General features: G+C 40.2%; 1 protein-coding gene and 1 long non-coding RNA gene across 2 annotated transcripts in view; one reads left to right on the plus strand and one right to left on the minus strand.

Moving 5' to 3' along the window:
• LOC122774406 overlaps positions 1–21574 on the plus strand; it is a 79385-nt gene that overhangs the window by 5047 nt on the left and 52764 nt on the right. The window contains exon 2 of the long non-coding RNA XR_006360989.1: positions 5828–5900. This is a non-coding gene — a long non-coding RNA (uncharacterized LOC122774406). The remainder of the gene's footprint in view (positions 1–5827; positions 5901–21574) is intronic.
• On the minus strand, positions 297–13938 carry rspo3 (R-spondin 3). Its single transcript, XM_044033636.1, has 6 exons — positions 13086–13938; positions 8455–8649; positions 7822–7965; positions 7457–7603; positions 7101–7286; positions 297–1321 (listed from the first exon to the last, which is right to left on the minus strand). The coding sequence occupies exons 1-6, from the start codon at positions 13183–13185 to the stop codon at positions 1098–1100; spliced, it is 996 nt and encodes a 331-aa protein (XP_043889571.1). The 5' UTR covers positions 13186–13938; the 3' UTR covers positions 297–1097.

Below are 21574 nucleotides of genomic sequence, written 5' to 3' on the forward strand. Positions count from 1 at the left end.
TATAAAGATATTAACACTAAAACTAATCCAGATAAGTGAGGATCCTTAATTTCTCATGTAGTTATATTTGTTTTTTGCAGAAAAATATAAAGTGACTTGTTGGTTTAGGTGGTCTTTTAATGATTCACGTTACTGACTTCAGAATAAGTGTCCAAAATGATCCTATGGCTTACTTCTAATTATAAGTATTTGTGTCTTAATGAGCTTAGTATACCATATTGACACTGAGGGTTTAAGCATTACAGGTGGGTTTTACAAGATGGCTGTCAGGTGAGAAAATGGATAGCAGACACAGGTACAAACCATTATAGTTTTATTGACATACAGGTGCTTTTGGTTCCTTGTCAAGGAGCTTTAATGAGAGCACAGACTCAGCTTGTACAAAGAAAAACCAGTGGTAGATTAGATTTACTTAAACTAGCCTTTCTCCAACACATACATATCGTATGCTTATCGTTTTTAGCTTAACTTTGTATACCTTGCTCCTATGATTCATGGCATGCATGTTCTCCTACAGCTGCCGTGATTATGAAGATGGCAAGAGCAAAATCACTTTGACTTTTGTTTCTTTACAAATTATGCACCAAATAAAATAAGAGATCTAAAGAACAGGAACAATAATAAACAATTGTTCTACATAATGTTGCAAAATCTACATTCAAAAACCAAGATGCGCAACGTTGTACCAGGGCCCCATTAAATAACCATATTAACAAGCACATAGTGAAATGTCATTGTCTCTCTGTTCATCTGTCTGCCAGTCCTCTACACAGTCAGAGACACCTCTCCTTTTGTTCTTTAGTCCCAACAGCAGTCCCAGCTGTGTCTCCTGGACTTAGAAACAGACACTCTCTCAGTGGTGAATGTGAAGGAGTAGAGGCTACAGGGTAGAAAAAAGAAAAACTTTTTGAAGTCCATAGTGGCCCAAGCCTTGTGAGTGAATGCACCCCAGCCCAGTATCTTCAAATCATACACGTAGCAGCAACTCCCCTGCAGTGAGGAGGTGAGGTGGGCAAACAGTGGGTGAAGGTGGGGATGTTTTGGAGGGTGAAGAACAGGAAGATAACAGGAGGAAGTTTGGGAGGCACTACAGAGCACTACTGTACAAGGCTGTCTTCGGGGGACACGGGCTCTGTGTCATGGCCTCTGCGATGCCTGTGCTCTGTTTTGTTCCTGTTGTCAGAGTCCTCACGTTCACCTGAGTGTCTCTCCCGCTCACGTTCCCTTTCCCTCTTCTTCTCTCGCCGCCCCTCTTGGTTCTCCTTATCTTTGCGGTTGTTGCGATTTCTCCTTTCTCTTCGCTCATTCTTCCTCCGTCCTCCTGCAGGGTAAGAAAACGGCATAATCAATATTTGCAGAGGAGGTTAAGAGTTTCTTTTCACATGTTCTTAACATTTCAGCTGTGCAGGTTGGTTAGATTTAGAATACACTTCATCTTGCGTCCCTTTTAGTAGTTCACTACCTTAGTGTAGTGAATAACCTTGTATGCAGTGAGACCTTGCAAATAAAACACCAGTAATGCTCTGGCTGTAACACTAGGTGGCAGCATTCACTCACAGACAGTGGCCACATTGCAGCCCTCTTCCCTGTGATGAGCAGACCTTTGTCCAAAATAGAAAACCTTTAAATAAACCCCCGGTTTATCTGTTCTTGCGACACCATCTCATAAACAAAACCAAGAGTTTTGGAATGCTGAAGTTTTATCTCTACTCGAGCCACAGCTATTAATGATAATAACAAGATCCACCCCTAGGGAGGCTGGAGACAGGACCTGCAAGTGAAAGCAGAGGAGGCCCTTTCCTGTTGTTGTACTACTGCTGTTCATGTGTGAGTGGAGTGGAGCAGCACGGCCTGCTTGGCTGGCCAGCTGGGGATTGTGAAACTGCTGAAGTAGGCAGTAGGCACAGACACAGGGGGGAGAGAGAAAGAGATCTGTGTCTCTCTGTGCATCTCTCCACTATCAGCTTCCACTCAAATCGTCTCCCTCTGTTTATTAATCAAAGCTGGGCTCTGACGGGGACTGTGTCTGAGCCTCACTTTAGTGATACTAAGCTCTACCTGTCCACTCTGTTGAATCTAGCAGGGTTTGTAGACGAGAGGTACACTTAAGCGCAACTATTAATATGTGCAAGAACACAATTTAGATATCACAGAGTTCAGTGTAATTGCCAAAATTAACCCAAAAGATAATAAAAACTGCTGGGCACATGGATGGATGAATGGATGGAAGGAGTAATCTGGTGCACTGACTCATGCAGGGTCTGCCCCGCGTCCTCTATAAACACAGGAAGTCCCCTTTGCTCTCATTGTTTTCACTACACTGACACCATAACTATTTACAAGTTCAGTGGATTAGTCATACTGTAGCCCCTGTGCTTTTGTTGAGCCAGAGGAGAAACCTAATCCATGCCAGTGTTGAGATGATTAGGAGAGTGTTTATCAAACCAACCTGCAATTGGTTTTTTGGAACAGTTTCTGATGGACTTCTTTTAAACTGTGTGTTGAATAATGTCATCAGGACTATGAGCGGCAGTGAAGGAGTAGCTCGCTTTTGGGACAACACATGGAAACCTTCCAGTCACATTATGAATCGGAACTTGGAAGAAATGGCTTGATTTCAAGAAAAGCTTTAGTATTGATCCAAAAATATATGGTTTGCTTATAAGCATCTACTGAATGCACTTTTATTACAAAAGGGGAGTTTCAGCTTCTTATTAGTTTATCTAGTAGTCTACAACTCAATGTCACTAACTTCAGGTGCTGAAAATAATTTGTGTGCATTTTAGGACTTGACATTTGTAATACAAAAAAAATGTAAGCAGTTTTTAAGAAGAATGATTGTGTCTATCTATTCATGTCATTTATATGAAGTTTTTTATGAAATTTTGGGAAATGCATTCCTTGTAGGGATACTCTGATACCGATACTAGTTTCTAGTCCGGCCCTTGTGTACGTATTTGCATTTGTAACGACAGACAGCACTAAATATTAAGTATTATTCATTTAAATCCTACATTTTGCTCAACAAAAAATGTAGTGTTTCATTACAAACGAGGCTATCTTCTAAGGTGATAAACATATCACAACGTAAATATCTGGAAATAAATGCTGAACTACTGCTCTCTTCCAATACATGTTTAAACAGCGGCAAAAGTATCTTATGTTGTATTTTGCCGCCAGTCAAAATCAGGGAAATAAAATGTGTCTTCAAAATATCTTTTGCTGTGATGTATTATTAAGTAGTCAGCATGTAATTGTACTTGCACCCAGTCAGAAAAAAGTGTTATCCGTCCATCCCTAATTCCTTGTCTCACTTTATCAGGGTTAAATTGAGGCATTTAGTTAAGCATAATGTTCATCTTTTTCTATTTTGTTGGATAGCAATAGCTCATAACTATAAGTTAATGTGTAGTAATGTATGCATAAAAGCAGATGTCGTTTTCATTCTGTGTTATTCCCCATTAAAGCCCTGCCTGCCCTTTAAACTTAGCCACTCATGTGGACCTGTTGAATATTCTGTGGCTGCTGTGTACCTTGTGGAAATCTGTTGCAACACTTTAAAGGGCAGTACATAAAACTGTACTGAGTACACAGAGAGCAGCTTAACTGAATTGGACACTGCAAGAGTGAGTGACTATATTAATGAGAGACAAAGAGCAGTAGAGGGATTAACAGCAAATTTACGGAGAATATAAAATGAACCAGAGATGAAGGGGAGAGGGAGAGAGAATGAATGATCAAATGAAGGCGCATAAGGGCATTGGGGGTAACAGGAGGTGTGTGCACTGTGTAGACTATGTGTGTGCATGTGGTTAGTGGGTAACTGCGTGTTTTATGGTAGCACATCCTCCGTGGCAGGCGTTCTGTCGTCCGGGGAGCTTTTGGCGGGAGCCAGGCCGGGATTAAAGGCTATGGGCTGTCCCACAAGTGGAATGCCTGCAGCATGGCCGCCAGGATGTGATGAGAGGGGTTGTGTGTGTACGTGTGTGTGTGTGCGTGTGTGTGTGTGTTTGTGCGTGTGTGTGTGCGTGTGCGCGCTAAGGTTTACAGAGGCCACATGCAGAGACAGAGAGGTGAACAGCAGGTCTTTCAAAGGACAAATTAGCCAATGTTAACTTAAGAGGGATGGTAACGTGTGCATGGAGGAACAGATCCAAGTATTTCTGACTATATGAGTCAAGTATAAGAGCATTTGTCCAACAGTTACAACTCTTTTGTGAAATTAAATCTGTAATTTAACGTCAAGAAAGAAAACAAAAATGCTACCTGTTATTACAGGGGGGTGCAGGGCATGTACAGTACTCTGCAATAGACAAGCATCTTCAGAGCTGAGCAGAAATACTCATGGTTGCTTCATGCTACATGAACCAGAGATAAGAATCTGCAGGATACTCCTTCATGGAGTGACCTAGTCATACAGCCTACTGCCCTGCTAGGAAAAGATTAGCCAAACTTAGATTGAGGAACAGAAGCAGGGAATGGCCTGACTATGTCTGAACATGGTATCACCAAGATATTCTAACTCTGTGGAGCCACAACAATGTTTATTTCTGCTTTCCAAGTCTTAATGCTAAGCTACACTAATTATCAGACCTTAACTTTATGTTAGTGGTTTGTATGAAAGTCTCTGAAAAGATTTGCCTCCTTCACAGATGATTTAATGCATCAGTAAGCATTTTTCAAAAAACCAAGATAGCAATGACACATTTTGAGGTTTCAATTCAGCAGTTCACAAGCCAAAGGATGATACTTAGTGGTGTACTTGGATCATTCATGAGCGTGGTATCAAATCACTCATCAAACTGTCAATACACCAATTATTATCAAATATCATTGTGGGTGATCTGAGGCACCCCCCCCCCACCTCGTCGTAAAAAAGCTTAAAGAAACGGATCAAAAATGTAATTGTTGCTGGAAAACAATTTCCCCATAGGAAGAAATTAAGTATTGCATCATATTGTGTTGTACCATATCATACTGTATTGTACCGTATAGTACCTCTTAACAAGAAACCTATCCTTAAATGTCAGACTCCTTCAAGAAAATACATCTGTGGGTTAGCACAATCAAATCTCCTCAGCTTTGAATCAAAAGCACATCAGTTTGGGGCAAAGTGGGAAAAAAAGATATAAGAAATAATAAATGCAAACAAGTAGATGCATTTGATGATTTATACTAAAAGTTGAATTCTACCCATTAAGCAATTCTCTAGATTTGCTTAATTTGAAATCTGAAAAGGTTTCTGCGTTTATTCATAGGTACGGATGGGATTGTTAAGGGTGGAGACAAAAGGAGGGAGAGAAAAAATACAAAGGATCTTAAAAATATTTGGAGTGAGTTGGATGTGGGAATTTAAAACTGTTGAAAGCCAAATGAGAAATGAGAAACAGGAGGTGAAAGAAGAAGAGCAAAAACAAAGAAGTGGCAATCGTGGAGAAGTGAAGCGATGTTCCGTGGAGAAGGATGGAGAAAGGAGCAAGAGGCAGAACAGAGGAGGGAGAAGAAGCCAAAGGGACAAAGTGTGAAGAAGGAGGAAAGGAAGAGGAGTAGGAGGATGTATCAGTGTCTGAGGGCTGCTGGGGGATTACTGGGGACTCTCTGAGGTCGGACCACTGACCTCCTAGCGTGTGCAGAACATAAACAGCGAGGAGAGGACGCCACAAGGCAGATAATTAGCACTCATTCACTGCGGATGCTGTCGCAGAAAGGGCAACTAGATAATCTAGGTAACCCTAACCCATGGGGCGAGGTCGATAAATGGGTGTCTGTAGTTTGTTTGTTTGTTTGTTTGTTTCTTTTTCTAAATCTTCGTTTCTGTCTTTTTTAGATCAGCAGCTCCACATCGATATATTGGCCTTGGCCCAACTGACTGGGAGCACCAACAGAAAGCTTATATTGGGGTCAGTGTTTTCTTTTTTGTGGTATAGAGTGTGTGTGTTTGTGTGTGAGAGAGATGGAGAGAATGGATTGGATCAGTACAGATACACAGATAGAAACTGAACAAGTAGAGGGTAGCCATGTGTACCAGCATATTTCAGTCTGCCCTACAGATAATGTTAATCCAGTTGACTCTTTTCACAAATTACCACCAAAACCAAAGCTTGCATTAAACTGTGCTTTAGTATGACCAGGGTGCGTGTATGCAACATTGTGCATTTATTTTGCCCCGTTTCAAATGGAGAGGGTGTATCTGTATCTGGATTTGTGTGCGCACATGTGTTGATTTGCGTGCATGTGTGAGTTAGTGAGTGTGTTGGCAGCTGTGGGGATAAACCAATACTGATCCCCTGGTCGCCGCATGCCTCCCAGGGGGAGGATGTTGATGTTGAGCTGGCTGTTTCTGCTGCATCACACACACACGCACGCACACACACACAGACATACACACACACACACACGGACACACACACACACACAAGGAAATACACGCATGCACACACATACACATATACACAGTGTTTGTTCTGTAAGTGTGAGGCCCCAGGGGGCTGGATCTCAGCCTCCTACCCTGTCTGCGATCTATCATTTAACACTACAGAGCCCAGGCTAAAAAACAACCAGCCGTAGCCACCAACCACCTCAGTAACCACACACATGCAGTACACACATAACACAAAGTGATCATAAATGCTCCACAGGACTGGGTTTTATAAAGAGACGTCTGAAAGCAGTTTCCACACTATTCATTAGGAATGATCACGCTATTCCCTGTTTACTAGGAGCAGAGAAAGCGGTTTTACTGTTTAAAATTTGAAGAGCTCTCATGGGAAAACACAAAACATACCCATTGCAACATGTGTTCCCCCCACTGTCCTCACTCTGACCACAATGACAATCCTCTAAGTAAACAGCCATAGTCCTGAGCGGAAGAACGACTAGCTCTGATTGTACAAGCTGAAGCAGCAAGGTCTGGAATTCATAGAGAGTAGACTGTACCATGTGTCACAAATACAAAGATGGTAGTAATACGTGCAATAGGTCAGCAGCAACTTGTGTCAGAAACAGACAGCTATGTTTTAAAATTCAGTTTTTATGTTCTTTTTTTTTTAGACTTAGATGCTGAATCTGACGGAATCTGACGGAATCTGTGTTTTCTTTACCTGGACACTTCCTCCTCTTGACCAGACACTCTTTGATCTCTGAAATCTCAGGGCAGGGTTGACCGAAGGGTGACGGGTACTGCAGGACTTGTCGCGTGCGGGTCTCCTGGCCCCGCTTGAAGCCACAGGTTCTACCTGACCGAGAACAGGGGCTCCACTCACTCCACTCACCAACTTCGCAGTGTACTGCGAATGGAGAAGGAAAAATGAGAGGGGGGAAACATTATTCAAGTAATTTCATGTTTGAAATAGGTAGCTGTCTTTGCAACCGTAGCCATTTACAGTAGGAGACAAACAATTTTGCATGAGCTACTAACTGGATAGGCATCTTTCATGGTTGCACATATTTGACTGACCTTGTGGTGTGCACTCCATGAGTTGGTCATTGGGCTCGTAGTCCTCTGGACAGACATGGTGGCACCTCCCACTGAGCTGGTACAGGCCTGGCCGGCACTGTGTGCATGTCTCACTGTTCACACATGACTCACACTCTGCAGGGCATCCTGCAAAAACAAAAGCGCAGTTATGTATCTGTTAACGTAGTGGTCAAATTTAGCAGCAAGAATATTTTCTGTACCACTTGAGCTCCAGACCAAAGTGAGATTTATTTGGCAAATTGTGTAAAGATAGTGTGGGATACACAGACAATGTGAGCAGGGTTCAACTCCAAACCCCTTGATTTATCCTGGCCCCCTCATAAATGTGAACTGTGGGCACTCACTTTGAACACACTCCCTCTGTGTGTCACTGTGGACTAGCCCATCAGGGCAGCTCTCCAGGCACTTTCCCAGGTGAAGGTAGAATCCCGGTCGGCAGCGTGTGCAGAAGTTCCTGTTGAAGCAGGAGTCGCACTCCGACCTGCACTCTGACAGAGAAACACAGACCCACCGCCAGGGTTTATTTAAACCGTACACGTTATCATGTGTGTCCTGCATGTTAAATATACAGGGTGTCACAGTGTGTGTGCATGTTTGACTGGGAATACATTCAGGAATATAGGTCACTGAAGGAAGACCTATGTAGCTGATGATTTTAAGTAAAGCTTCACTTGATTTAATGAGATTTGATTCAATAGACAAAGGCCACTTAAAAGGTTAACTACTGTCAAGTTTCAGGACATTCATATATATACACGACAATGTTTTGAGGCCAATCTTAAGTCTGTCGTGCCAACAAAACATGTAGTTATGAGGGCACATTTAACTCAAGTTTGAAATACTTTTCTGTGTGTTTGCAATGAGAGGTTTGTAATGAATTCAATGCCTATCCATTCAGAGGACAACATTGTGACGAAACATGAGTCTGGAGTCTCTGGAGACTATTATCAACCCAACAGAATTCTGTTCATGCTTACTTGTGCAGGTGTTTCTTTCTGGGGAGCGTGTGTCATAAAAGCCTGCAGGGCAGGAAGTCATGCACACCCCGATCTGCTTCATCCCAATCCTCTCCAAATGCATGAAGAAGCGTGGCTTGCAGGACAGACAGCCATTGTAGTCAGAGCAGGTCAGACAGCCACCCTGCTGGCACCCTGACCTCACACCAGAGATCTCTGTTGGTGTGCACAGGGAGATGTACACAAATTAATTCTCTCATTTTTTACATTATATCACAACAACAAAAAAACTGCTAATCATTTCATTTTAAACAATAGAATAAGAAATGGTCTTATTGGATAATTTGCCAAACCACATTGTCCTAATGCCAACCAGTGTTGGTAAATAACAGTCTTTACTCATCTGGCAGCTTTTCATTAAAACTTTAAGACTCATTCAGCACTAAAATATTAAAATAAGAATATGTATATATTTGGTGTCTTAACATTCTTTGTCAGCCACCAACAAGATGTAAACCCAAAGAGAACCCTTTATCATCCTTCACAATAAGACATCATGTGGTACATTTTTTAAGTGTTTTGGGTTTATATCAGGTTTTGTGTGCGGCTTATGTTATTAAAAACAGAAGGAACTTTGTTTTGTAATATCAGAGCCATTTTTTTTCAGCAAGCAGCTGCAAGTACATGTGACAATTCTTTCCCCTCATCTCTTGGTTGCTTTATGCAGCAAGATGACAGTCTTAGCAGCTCAATTAGGTTGGTATGAGTGTGATGCAAGGTTAGAAAATGTTGGTTAATATATTTGGCTGACACTGGACTTCAGTGCCATGTGGTGTGTGTGTGTGTGAATGTGCAGACAATGGGATATTTTAGTTCTGCTATGCTTCCCGACAGACACAGGTCTCGGCTGACAATCTAGACAGTCTCACCCAGGTTTTTACATTTCTGACAAAAAGTTTCAATGTAGATGTCAGGTCAGATTGTCCTCAAGCCTTTATAATTGATAAACAGATACTTCAATAGTTGTGCTTAATTGTCATGGAACTGCTGGATTATATATTATATTATTATACATTATATATTATATGTTCATTAATTCAGTAATCAGGGCTAAGAGGAAAAGGAAAGCCAACTATTTTAAGAATATATATATATATGTGTGTGTGTGTTTACAAATCTATTTATGTACACAAATATTATAGAGTTTGGATAAGGATGATATATTTTACTTGTGTTACAGAGATGATGCACCAGATTAAAGGTGTAGGTTCATTACTGACATATTTTTTAATATCTCCTCACGAACACATTTGCATGTCATCATGACAAAGTGAGTTTAGCTTCAGTTGAAAACATATGTGGTGTTGAAATATTGTAGACATATAAAAAAATAAATAATCCAAAGGTTGTAAAACTCAGGACTGAATCAAAGAGGAAGCGGTGAATTCAGCGTAATTTCATACAGCCCGCCTGATGGAAATGCTTGTATATCTAGTATCTGATTGCACTTTGTGGACAAATACATCATCACAGAGGGTTGGGTGGTTAGACGTGTATATATGTACCGAAAACCACCAGCAATGACAATTTCCGTGCTGTTGTGTAGTTCAGAGAAGATCTTTTGAGCCCTTGATGATGCTGATGTTACAATTACTCTATCTGAGTCTTTATCAGGGGATGTGTTTAACTAACTCTCTGTTAGAAAAGCCAACATTTAGTTAAACTCAGAATGTGTCTATTGATACTGAGACATTGTTTATAAATTGTTTCAGTAGCTACATATGTTAGACAAATCCACCCCCACCCCACCCCCCCGTTCCCCGTCCCCAAGCAATCAAGGCATTGGTTTTCCTCTCCAGCCTTGGCACTGGATGCCACTGGCTTAAGCGGGCCTTCATTCTTTTTCTCCAAGTTTAAACTTTAGCTGTCAGTTTACAATAGATCATGGATTCTTTGTTTAAAATATCTCAACAATCTTTACAACTGTTGTCCATTTGCCCACATGTGTTTCTGCCAAGATCCCCTGATTCACTGAAGTCTTAAGACGCAGGAATTTGGCCTTGCCCTTGCACTTGCGCCAACAAAACCTCAGTTGGAGAGTGGTATCTTGCATAACATACCAACAAAGTCGCATATGAGTAAACACGATCACATGCCAGTACACACACAAACACACAGATGGAGAAACTAGAAACTAGAAACACAACAAAAACAAAAGTAACAAACAAATTGCTCAAACTACTAAATGTTTGCCTTTTTAAAATCCCATCACCTTTGATTTCCCTCCAGTTATGATACACATATAGCCATATATAAGGAATAAATCCATTCATGCTCATCTTCCATGACGACGATCTGTATCCTTATACTTTATAGAATACGTACATAATTGCCACCATTAGCAACCAGGCCATCATTTCTGGATGCATCATCACAGACAGGAAGCCCAGAACTTGGGATCTATCTCTGCATGGTCATTTTGGCCTTTTCACCGAATGGTCATTGACTCTCAACTCACTCTTACCCCCCTCTGTCCCTCTGAAGTCTGTACTCATTTACCCCTTCACCAGCTAATCTCCCCATCCTCCCTGACATCTCAGGAAGTGTTAGATATCTGCCTCCTTGGAGGAAGTTTGGATTCTTAGACGCATCAATTAAAGGGCACTGAGTATATGCTACAGATTACTCCATCCTAAAAAGCGCTAAACGGAAGTGTAAGGAAGTTTCAACTCCTGCAGTGCTTTCATTTCATCTGTAGAACAGAAGCACACCACAGTATATTATACAGAGAAAAGAAAGTCTTCTCAAAAAGCAGAATATCTGTGCTGTTTCAAGTCTTGGGCCACAGTAACACACATAGTCTTGAGAAACTCTTTAATTTTGTTTAGGGGAAAGTAAACATTTATTTTAAGTAAGTAAATAGTTTTAAGTAAACGTTATTTTTTATTTTGGCATTGATGGGGCATATAGAGTATAAAGCTGATTCCACTGCATGTATGCAACACAAACACGTTCAAAGGGATCAAGTCATTGATGATCAACTTTGCCCTATTATGTGTCCTTGCGGTTTTCTTTCTTGCCTTTTTTCCTTTCGGTGTTCATGTTCATTAACTGCGAAACAAAAACACACTCTTGATTGAAATAAACTACATTCAACAGTGTCGGTAAGAGCAAAGTTGCCCCAGAGACCTCTTTAAAACTACATAATAAACACTCCGTTAACCCCAGATGCTAGTCCCCAGCTCCCTGCTTTTTTGGAGGAAAAAAAAAGTCTACTTTGGTGGTCATGAGAGAAACAAAAAGACAACCAAAGTGTCTGCAAACAAAAGTAAAGACAAGTGGTATAAAGAGACGTTTCAGCCCCAGGTGGCACAGATAAAAAACATCACTCTGAAGGTCTCTTATTGTAGATCACAGACAGTTTTAGCCACGCTGGCAAGTAATACCTTGAATATTCCAGCTATCACTGCTCCTCTCTAATAGACTTAGTCATGGCACACATCTGGAGATCCTCAGTGATAAAGTGTGGACAGGAAGAAGAGAAAAGTATACTTTATTGACACTTATTTTGTGGTCTTGAGTGGAAAAAATGCTGTTCATGGCCCAGGAGATTACACCTAATTTTGGACCACAGGGAGATATAAGTGAGTGTTATAGTCCGTCATAGAAAAACTATAGTGTTCATATTGAGGCTACTGTCAAATAACATTCACTCATTGTGAAGAGTAAAGGAACAAGACGGGGTATGATTTTAAGATCATGATTCAATTAGTTAATGAGTTCATTGTGTCACCTGAACCCCGCGCTGTGTGATTTAATAGCAACATAAACGCAATTAGACAGTGCTGTAGATGAAGTAAATGAGTAACCATTGAAAGTACATCACCAAATATGGGAACTGAAGCTGTGAATGTCCATTTGAACACTATCTGATCTGCCCTGACACTAGACTCCTTGCGTCTGCGGCTCTGGCCGCTAGAGAGCGACGGGAACCAGGAGACTGTGCGCGCAAAGAGGAGCGGCTTTTGGTGAAAGGGAGAACAATCAATTAATCCACTTAAGCTTCGAATGAAACACAATGTGGACTGATCATGGTGAAATTATTGAAAGAATTAAAGATGGGCTACACGGTCACAGAGCAGTTCAGCTGGAGCGCGTTAAAATGGGGAAAATAAAATGAAAGTAAAGAAATTACGCAGCGTAACGGGGGTGAGGGGGTGCAAGAACCTCATTACGTTTAAGGTATAGCGTGGAGGTAGACGTTCTCAATGTGACAATATATACAGAATATATACAATATATAAATAAATATGTTAATACATATTTCTTTAAAAAATAAATATGTTAATACATATTTCTTTAAAACCGATAAAACGTCAGCTGTAGTAAGTAAATAAAAACGAGTACATACTAATTTAAATGCAACATTGTGCCCAGCGTTCTTGGCGACAGCTAAAAATGGTCTGAATATCAGACTATATTTTTTGTGACAAATTATACTGAATGACCTTTGTGGTGGCATGACACGTTTTAAGTAGTCAAAAGGGCCAAATAAATGATGTTTATTGGGATTATAACAATAAAGTGAAATAATGCTAGGAAATAATAAGAAAACATGCACCAAACACCTGCAGCATCACTTTTATACTCACGTTTATGTTGCCGGTGCCTGGAGCTGCTGTGCTGCTGACAACCAGTGTAATCCATGCAGTGCAAGATGATCAAAACAAAGGAGATCAGTTGTAATTGCATAGTAGCCCAGAGGTGAGACTCGTAAAGCCAATATCAATGTTCAAGACACTTTATGGATAAGATTCCGTTTTCTTCCGCCAGACGGTCGCAGAAGGTGATAATTCCTAAACACAGGAGGACCCCCAGCTATGAATTGGGATGGCCCAATAGTTCCTGGGCCGCTGGAAATGTAACATCCTGGAGAGTGTCTTCACATGTGCCGAGAAAGCCAATTATCTGTTATCCGTGCTGTGATAAAGAGCATTCCCTCCAGAAAAACCCAGAAAAACAACAAACACAGAAAAATGTCGATTTTCATCCGTTTTGCGCAAGAGGACGGTAGAATCAAACATTAGTATAGACCAGAAAATCAAAAATATGTATTGGACAGGTTACAACTGACATTACTCTGAAGAAGTTTGTCACATACATCCATTTGTAGAACTCCAAATTGACCTCTCTCCCTGCGTCTCCGTGTTTCCCTGTGGAGATGCGCCGTGCGTCCCGGTGTGTGCCTTGATGTGCCAGACGCACTGAGGGTCTCTCCGTAATCTCAGCATCAACTGGAGCAAAGATGCGTAAAAGCCACCAAGGAAACCAAAACGAATGACCACAAATTCAATTTCTAAAATAAACGTGTCACAGTCCCTTTCTCTGTCAAACTCACACCTCCTGTCTGGCTCGCATAGACCGGCAACTGAACCTTCGCAGTTCCAGCGCTTTTCTGCTTTGCCATGCACTCCCCTCCTGACGGCCCGCTGATGACTTCAACACACTCTCTCTCTCTCTCTCTCTCTCTTAGAGGGCTTGCCCTCTAAAGTTTATTTAGAGGGCAAGCCCCCCGTTTCAGAGAAGAGAGAGAGAGTGAGAGAGAAATAAAAAGAGAGGGGAAGGTATATACTTATATATTTAATATAAGAGCGTTATGGAAATGTGTTTTGCTGTAGCTCTACAGCTTCCCGTGTTTCCATGTGCTATTGTAACCACTGTCTGTGTGACTGTAACCCCAACATTGTTCTCATGTTGAGCTTTTGTTTTGTTTTGCATGTTTTAAGTGATAAAAATACCAAGATTTGCCCATAAAATCTACAGAAACAAATGTAGGCTATTACAAAATTAATTTCATCTAATGCACATTCCAGAGGTGATGCTCTTCTGATTTTTTAAATATTTGTGTGAGGGAGATTTCCAAATTCATCTCAAATTCTGACTAAGATGATAGTTTATTATCATCATCTTCTTTAGCCACGCAGAAAGTAAACAAAGTAATGTCACAATGAGCCATCAGTCTGTTGTGCAAAACTGTAGGACTTACTGAACATTTACAGATGTATTGAGTTATATAATGGGCAGCTGGTAATGCAGATGAAGGGAGAAATAGTTTGATTAATCAATTACATTTTCTTAAGTTAATTTTGGTGGAGAGAAAACATGTTCAAGTTTCCATCAACTGAACCTTTTTTGTAGCATTTTATCTCATTACCTCTAGAGGGAGTTCACTCCATAAAAGCTTGAATCACATTGACATGACAGAGATGCATTTGGGTTATGGTAAACTGTAGGACTTGACCTTGTTCTGTTCAAGTGTGATGATGCTGTGTGTAGTTAGAATGCACAGGAAAGATGAAGAGAATGTTTGCAGATAAAAACTGTATGACGTGAGCATTCAGGTCTTGCTTTCTCCTTTATTTTTTTTTATCACATTGAGCTATCACTGCACAATGTGCCCCACCAACAGAGCATTGGCCTGTGGGTTTAAATGTCTCCTGGTAAATATTCCAATACTGAAACTTACAGTAATACCACCAGGTTTAGTGAATTGCAGCCTCTCAGATCAGAGCAGAGAGTAAGGCAAAGTCTAAGACTCATTTGTCTAACTTGTGTGTTGATGTTTAGGGGGAACAGTATGCACAAACCCTGTGCTTCTCCTCACTGTGGCTTCTGGTCTGCCATCAGTCATTGTGCTGGCGAAAGCAATGCAAACACAGTGTGGGCTCTTTTCTTGAGAACACTCCCTGTTTGTCCTGTACTGACTCAGGACCAAGTCAGCGACAACTCACAGAGACTGTCCAATTGTTTTTAAACCCTTTCACATTCATTGACACAGACCAGTGATTCCAAAAACACAAATGATGTGTGCCTCTAATATGCAAATTGGAAATGTCAAAAGCTATAAAAGAGATGCTAGAATGAACAAACCTGTAATGCCTCCACCTGACTGAAGCAAGACTGTTATAGTATGTTAAATTAACCTTTTTTTCCAATGGGGGAAGAAAATATGGCAAAATACCATGATGAAAAATTAATGAAAAATTACAAAATTTCCCTCCTCCCTCTCCTATGTCCCAGCACGTTGGTGTAAGGGATATAGAAGAATAATGCTTGTCTTTGTGTCCAGTCTGAACTGGTTCTACCATCCCATTGGAGCATTGGTGTGTGTGCGAGGAAGGTTAAGGTCACTTGGTCAGTCCCTGTGACCGTCCAGTGAGAGAATCAGTCGACACCTGTAAATGAAGTCGGGCAGGTGCATAAACCCTCCCAACTAAGGGTGGATGAACACAACACAATTTCTTCACTAATACCAAGTCCTATTTTAACCTTAATCTATTTTAAGCTATGTTCTCAGAGGCATGAGAGCGTATGTCATTATTCTTGCTGACTCAAAGTTTGTCACCACTACATATTTTGCTTCTTAATATTAAATGATTCATGTTTTTGTTGTACTATGTTTTAGCATGACTAAAGGGAATATGCTTCATTGATGACAACTACAGTTCATCTCATGGAAGACTCAGGGAAGAAATTAGGAAAGAATGAAAACTTATTTGAATTTTAATCAACTGCAAATATTGTGTAACCGTAAACATGACCGCATGTGTTTTTAATTTCTTTCCTTCTTGTGCAGTTGAAATGCAAAATTACCTTAATCTTAATCATGTTACTACCAGTGGTTCCATCATTAAAAATGCATGTTTTATAGGTATGCAGCGCCCAAACGATGACATATTGATGAAGTATACTCCATGCTTCAGCAGTAAAAAAAATAAATGGACCTGGCCTCTCCAGGGTGTAGCTCTCCTTTCACCCTGTGTCAGCTGGCGTTGGCTCTAGCGCCCTGTGACTCTCGTGAGGATGATAAATATTATATCTTTTTTAGGTTTTAGACATTCAAAATTTGACTGAGAATATTAAGCGCATGTGAATGAGTCAAAGCTTTATATCAACTATGTCCATCTGTTGCAGAAATCCACCTTGTGACTCTGCTTAGTACCTCAGGAAGTGATAGTGACTCACTGACGTGTTAGGTCTACCCTTAACCTGTGTTCTGGTCATCTTTCCAAAAGCTGACATTCTGTTACTCTTTCCCTCTCTGATCACCAAGAATCAGCATCCTGCATGATGGAAATCTCAAATTACGTTGTTATTCACAAGTTGTTCTGGTCTTTTCACTGTAATAAAAGCTCATTTTAAAAATGCATACGCTAAACATGACTCGTATTGCTGTCAGTGACGATTGATTAGCCCAACACTCTAAATTTCATCTACATCTGAAGCCCAGTTAACAGTTTAAATGTGTAGTTTTTATTTATCCAAAAATGTTTTTTTTTTTACAGTGAATCATCATTTTCCCATGGTCCTTTGTATGTATTTGAAGATTATTGTATGTTGTTGACAAGGAGATTGTTGTTGGTGTTCCTGAGTAAAGATGATCTTTTGAGACAGGGTTTAGTTTTTGTGTTAAAGATAAATAAACATTTATTAAACCAGACAATTTTCAGTTGAACCCCATCCCGATCGCCAAGAGAACAACATGTGTAACCAGGGGATCAACTTAGGGATCAATACAAACACGGATGCTGTTGTTTTTCTATCACTATAGCAACGTCCAGTCAGTTTTAACACCGCAGGGACAAGTTTAAGCCAAAAATATTGTGTGTAAAATCCAAAATGTTATTTCAATTCAAAGTTGATCAGACACTAATTACATTTATCATCCCAGCACAGAGAAGGAATATCAGTTATGCAGATGCCCAGCCATTATACCGATATGACATTGAACAAATCCATTTATCTCGACCTCATCATGAAAACCATGCTCTTAATCCTCAAGTACATCACTAAAGCAAACATATCACTGCCACACATGGCTTACGGCTATGAACCCCAAACATTCATTCCGCAGCCTATGACTCATAAAATTCCCAGATGACAGTGACAATGTTGAGCCACCGTCCTGTCATCAGCTCATGAATTGGACTGGGCTCACCGTGTGGACAGCAATTGATAGTGCATGCCTCACTGCGGTCTGTGAAAATATAGTGGCTTAATCTTTGGCCTTATAAGAAGTTTTTCTGACATTGCAGCCATTAAAGCTGCAAATATCCCAGTGGCAATGGTGTGGATTCTCTCAGCATGAAGCAACCAGAGAAAGATCATGATGGGCAGCAGAGGGTGTGCAGTGTTATGAAAATAGACGTGCACCCATACATAAATAAATACAGACTTTTACACTCTAACAATTCTGATTCTTGACATTCTATCATACATTCAGACAGGCAGGATTAGATTGACATACAAACACAATCAAGACGGATGCATGTGTCAGAAGGTGGGACAACCTTATCTTAAACAGTAACACAGTATGTCATTTCTACCACTAGGAGTCTCTCAGTCAAAGCAATAAAAAAAAAGACCTAGTTTGATGACAGTGAAGCAGCGTTGGATGATGGGAATTGATGCCTTTGTTGTCTCGTTTATTTCCCCTGTGACACAATAAAATGAAAAACAAAAGACAACACACTGCCTAACAAGTAGTACTGAATATTTACTTCCTTTATTTATTTTTTTCAAAGTTAATTTACTTTGGAAGCTACAGTAGAGACTGTAGACCGAAATATGTTATTTGAAGGTAAACAAAATATAGATTTCTATGGATTTAAAAAGCATTGGAAATGTTTTGGCTAATGTAGTCTTGCAGTTTTTAGATATTTTAATGCAAAACATAGCACATATTTTAATGTGTGTGTAGGTGGTTGTGTGTATGCTAGTGTGAATGAGGGGCATTGTTTAGTAAGAGCAATTGTGGAGAAAGACAAGGACGACTACTGAGTGGTAGAGTCAGCTGTACACACACACACACAGAATGTGCTAAAGTCTGTGTGTCTTTTACCATGGAAGTGACCTAAAGAGGAATCCCTAAACAGGCCTGACTAATTTGGCCATGAGCGTGGCATTAACTACACATTCCTTCCGAAGTGGCGTCTCCACTTCCCTCTCCCCCCTTTGACAGCAACACTTTAAATAAACCGAGCACAGAACTGTTAAGAAAGGCCACCGCTCTTGGAGTTTGACCCTAGGTACAACCTCGACTGATGTATTTCCGCTTCTTTTTGCTTCTCCTTGACAAAAGTTACTGCCCAGTGGATCGTCAAAGTGCCTAGAGGGGGAAAAAAGAAAAGAAAGCCCTGATTTTAGATTAGAGGAAAAGTCATTGAGCAAAGCCAGCCACCTTTTGACAAGAGTGAGAAAGTTTCTTGCTTCTTTCTTATGAAGTTGTGGTGAGAAAATGACAACATACCAGGGATCAAACGCTGCTACCCAGGGAATTTTAATCATTGTAGGAAAAAAACCCCAACATCTTTTATTCCCATCAGTTGTTGCCGGGCAACAGGTGAGGCAAATCCCGGTATTCCCTGTGTGTGTATGTGTGTGTGGGAGTGCAGATCAGAGTGCATAAAGAAGAACCTCAGGGTTATTTTATTAATCTGCATGGGGAGTCTTTTTTTCTTTCTGATAAACCCTTTCCGCCCTGGCTTTATAGCAGGTGGCCTCTCTGCCCTTGACTTTTGTCCTGTGATTGTTCAGCTCTGCAGGGACCAGTGTTAGGGATCCCCTTCAAAGAGAACCTGTGTGTTAGAGATACCCTGAGAACAGAGAACACGGTAATAATTAATAAAATGTATTCTATCGTGCAAACACTGTAAATCATTTTTGTTGACTTTTTACAGAACACATATGGTGCAAGAACAGTCGTGAAGAAACTTCAAGATTACTCGCTATAAGAAAGTTGAAAGAAGGCAGATGGCCTGAGCTTTATTTTTCTAGTGAACAATTTCCTCTCACTCTAAGGGGTCCTAATGGAAAGACTCTGAATTAAAACATGTGCAAATGTACAATTCAGCGCTCGGTTTCTCACCCAGGCAGAACAACCCTGGCAAACCGCACTGAAAAGAGAATTTGTCTTTTGATGAAGAAAATTAATGCGGACATTTTTCCATCCAGTGAAAAAATTAGGTCTCATTCCCTCTTCCAGCGAGGCTCAGTTTTGGCCACATCTGTTCTGCTGGAGTTACCAGTGGCTAATGTTGGGTTATTGATTTCAGGAACTGTTGAGACAGGGCGGTTTTAACAGTCAACAAATAGCTTCTCAGATGTTCCAAACATTGAGACATTGGAGTGATGCCTCGCTTTTCTCAAATGCACCACAATATATTTCACTGGAGCAGTTGGAACAGTTCTGACAATTAAGCCTTTTGCAGTGTTGCCTATATTTCCAGATTGTTTTGAGGTGTTTCAAGGATCTTGTTGCAAAGGAAGTAAAATAAACAATGTATGTTTCATAGGATACAGAAACTCAGTCAAATTGATCCAACAACAGGTATACACAACTACTAGTTAGTAAAACCATAGTCAGACCTTTGAAAATGGCCAAAGGCATTATACAAACTGTCATATACTTCATGTACTGTATGATGTCTAGATCCACTTTTGCTAGTTTAACAGCAGCTACTGCTCCAAGCACAAGGTTGTATTTAGTCACCCATTCCTTAAAAAAGCTAGATGTGTGTGTACCATAACAGACTGTCATTATAAAGGCAGATTCACGTGGATGTACAAGTGTGTGAACAAACCATCTGTGTTTTCAACAAGTAGAGTTTAGACACACGTTTTGTGCCATGTAGGCTCATATTACCGAAAAATTATACCTTAAAAAATTGTGAAAGACTATATTCACATTACCAGACTGCAGTGTTTTGTTCTGTTCTGTTTTTTTTCCATCAGAACTGATTTTCAGGGCTTTGTGGACACAGAAATCCCACTGTCAATCGGATTTTCAAATCAATCTTGTGTCACTTCATTATGTGTCAGTAGACTGGATAGATATCCATGCAACTTTTTGCTTATGCACGTTCGCTGAGCGTTGTTGTCATCGACCTGCGCCTGCAGCACGGCAAAACCAAACAACAATGGAGGCGAGTTTGCACATGTGTGCAGTTTCAGAGGACAGTTGTTTGAAAGTAGACACTTGTAGTTCTGAATGTGAACCTTCAAATATGATCTGCAGTAAATCAGAATTGTGACAATTTGAATGTAGTAAAGTACTATGCCAATAATTTGCACGATTACACTAAGCTTGTACTTGGCATTAGGTGTCTGGTCATGTTGAGAAATCTAACTTGACTTGATAATGACATCAGAACCAAACTTAGGAGTTCAAAGTGATTTTAATTCACCCTCAGTGGAACATGGAAGCGTAGACCAAATTATGAGACATTTAACTTAAAAAAATAATATCAACCTCATTGTGGGGTGACAGGAAAAGTCCTGGATCCATTTGCTAGGAACCATGAATCCTAGTACAAACACTTGTGGCAATTCATCCAACCACTGTCACCAACATTGTCCAGACCAAAACAATGGCATGATTTACATACAGCTGAAAGTCTTTTATTACACATTTGATATGCTGAATAAATGAAAAGATGTATGAATGCTTGCCATCTTGCCATATCCTGCTGGAGAAATGACAACAATATTTGTCAAAATCAAAAACCCATGGATGTCTAAAAAAATATTAATTATGTAACTGAATATGAAGGTAAAAAAATGTTGTATACAAAAAAATTAATAATAAAAAATAATCTTCTGTTCAAACTGCCAGAGGTGTTGATTAATCTCACATCAGAAATCCATTTCATGTTTGAAAACCAGTCATATAAAAATACTCTCAAGCCATAAAACAGCAGGATTCAAGAGCCAGTGTTTTCATAATTAAAGCCAAAGCTCATTCCTACTAATGACCTGAGTGGGGGACACTACATGTGTGCAGCATACAGGGTAAAACCAAATGATCTGAAGCAGCTGTAGCAAATAAAATAAAGTGAGATAATATAATAAAAACAACAAATGAGAGGCTAAAATATGAACATGAGGGAGGAAACATGTTTCTGAATGTACAAGTTGTTTAGCCAAGCCTCTAAATGCTATGCTCATCAAGCAGCTTAAGCAAGGTTTATCAGGTCTAAGCAAATAAGAACATAGAAGTGATGCCACTGTGTTATTCAGTTCCAGTTGCACATCATGCTATAATGATAGTAGTATCCTTAGTATTATACTATAGATCATATAT

Source organism: Solea senegalensis, linkage group LG9 (assembly GCF_019176455.1).
Source record: "Solea senegalensis isolate Sse05_10M linkage group LG9, IFAPA_SoseM_1, whole genome shotgun sequence".
NCBI lineage: Eukaryota > Metazoa > Chordata > Actinopteri > Pleuronectiformes > Soleidae > Solea > Solea senegalensis.

Coding starts and splice junctions, on each gene's coding strand:
- rspo3 (XM_044033636.1), bottom strand. CDS start 13,185: ATGCAATTACAACTGATCTCCTTTGTTTTGATCATCTTGCACTGCATG. Junction 7,604..7,821: donor ACAGAGGGAGTGTGTTCAAA/GTGAGTGCCCAC, acceptor TTGTTTTTGCAG/GATGCCCTGCAGAGTGTGAG. Junction 7,287..7,456: donor CATGGAGTGCACACCACAAG/GTCAGTCAAATA, acceptor CTCCATTCGCAG/TACACTGCGAAGTTGGTGAG.